At 55.3% G+C, this 857-nt stretch overlaps 1 protein-coding gene across 1 annotated transcript in view; it reads right to left on the bottom strand.

Moving 5' to 3' along the window:
• Positions 1 to 218: 218 nt before the first annotated feature.
• Positions 219 to 857, bottom strand: part of VOLCADRAFT_90913 (uncharacterized protein) — a gene marked incomplete at both ends in the record, with an annotated part of 5410 nt that continues 4771 nt past the window's right edge. The window contains 3 exons of the mRNA XM_002950315.1: positions 219 to 293; positions 520 to 556; positions 711 to 784. Of these exons, the coding sequence (XP_002950361.1) occupies positions 219 to 293; positions 520 to 556; positions 711 to 784 (186 nt within the window). The remainder of the gene's footprint in view (positions 294 to 519; positions 557 to 710; positions 785 to 857) is intronic.

Below are 857 nucleotides of genomic sequence, written 5' to 3'. Positions count from 1 at the left end.
TTCGTGCACCGTGCACTCTTCAATGCACCATCGTTTCTGCTCTGACATACGCCGACGCATAACTTCCTCTCTTATGTTCTGCCCTGTCACTGTCCTCGTTTCGAACCACGACCCTCGAAATTCTAGGACCGGCACAAGGTCTACAGTCTCCGACGCTGCTGCAGGCGATTCTACGATTTCGTTGGTCGAGGTTCGACACGATGACGGGGCATAACAGGTTATGCATCGACGCATGTCATGGCATACACCGGCAAGCCTACATACACTTTGCAATCGTACATAACAATGCCTACCTGGTAGACCAACAGCGGTGTCGTCACATAGCTATTTAACCGCTGAGCCGGTGGTGTTATTATGGCACGCTAATGCTGCACGCAAAACTCCCCCCCCGACACCACACACACTCACACGGCCACATGCACCTGCTGCTGGCTGCTATGCGGTCCTTCTGAATCCAAGTCATACCTGGTCAGTAACCCAGTAAGACGCGGATCCGCAAGGTGTGGACCCAAGTCTTACCTGGTTACTGACCCGGTATGACTTTGATCCACAACGACTGGACAGCAGGGCGGTGTGGTGTAGCCCGGTGTACTACTGTGTGTGTACATATGACATGCTGCATCGCTACCGTACCATGATAACACCACTGCCTCGCCGGACAGCACGACTGTCCCTGCTCCGTGCGCCTTTGACTGCCCTACTTTGCTTACTTGTTGAGGCGGTGGTAACTGCGCTGTTGCCCGTTGTACTCATGCTGCCGCCTCGACTTGGAGGCGGCTTCCAACTGGAGATGAAGGAGCGGCGGCCAGACTCCCGGTCATGGCGGCTGGGCGGTACACAGCACCTATTGCTGCCAC

The sequence above is a fragment of the Volvox carteri genome (genome assembly GCF_000143455.1).
Source record: "Volvox carteri f. nagariensis unplaced genomic scaffold VOLCAscaffold_18, whole genome shotgun sequence".
Lineage (NCBI taxonomy): Eukaryota > Viridiplantae > Chlorophyta > Chlorophyceae > Chlamydomonadales > Volvocaceae > Volvox > Volvox carteri.
This window is presented reverse-complemented; position numbering and strand designations above follow the sequence as displayed.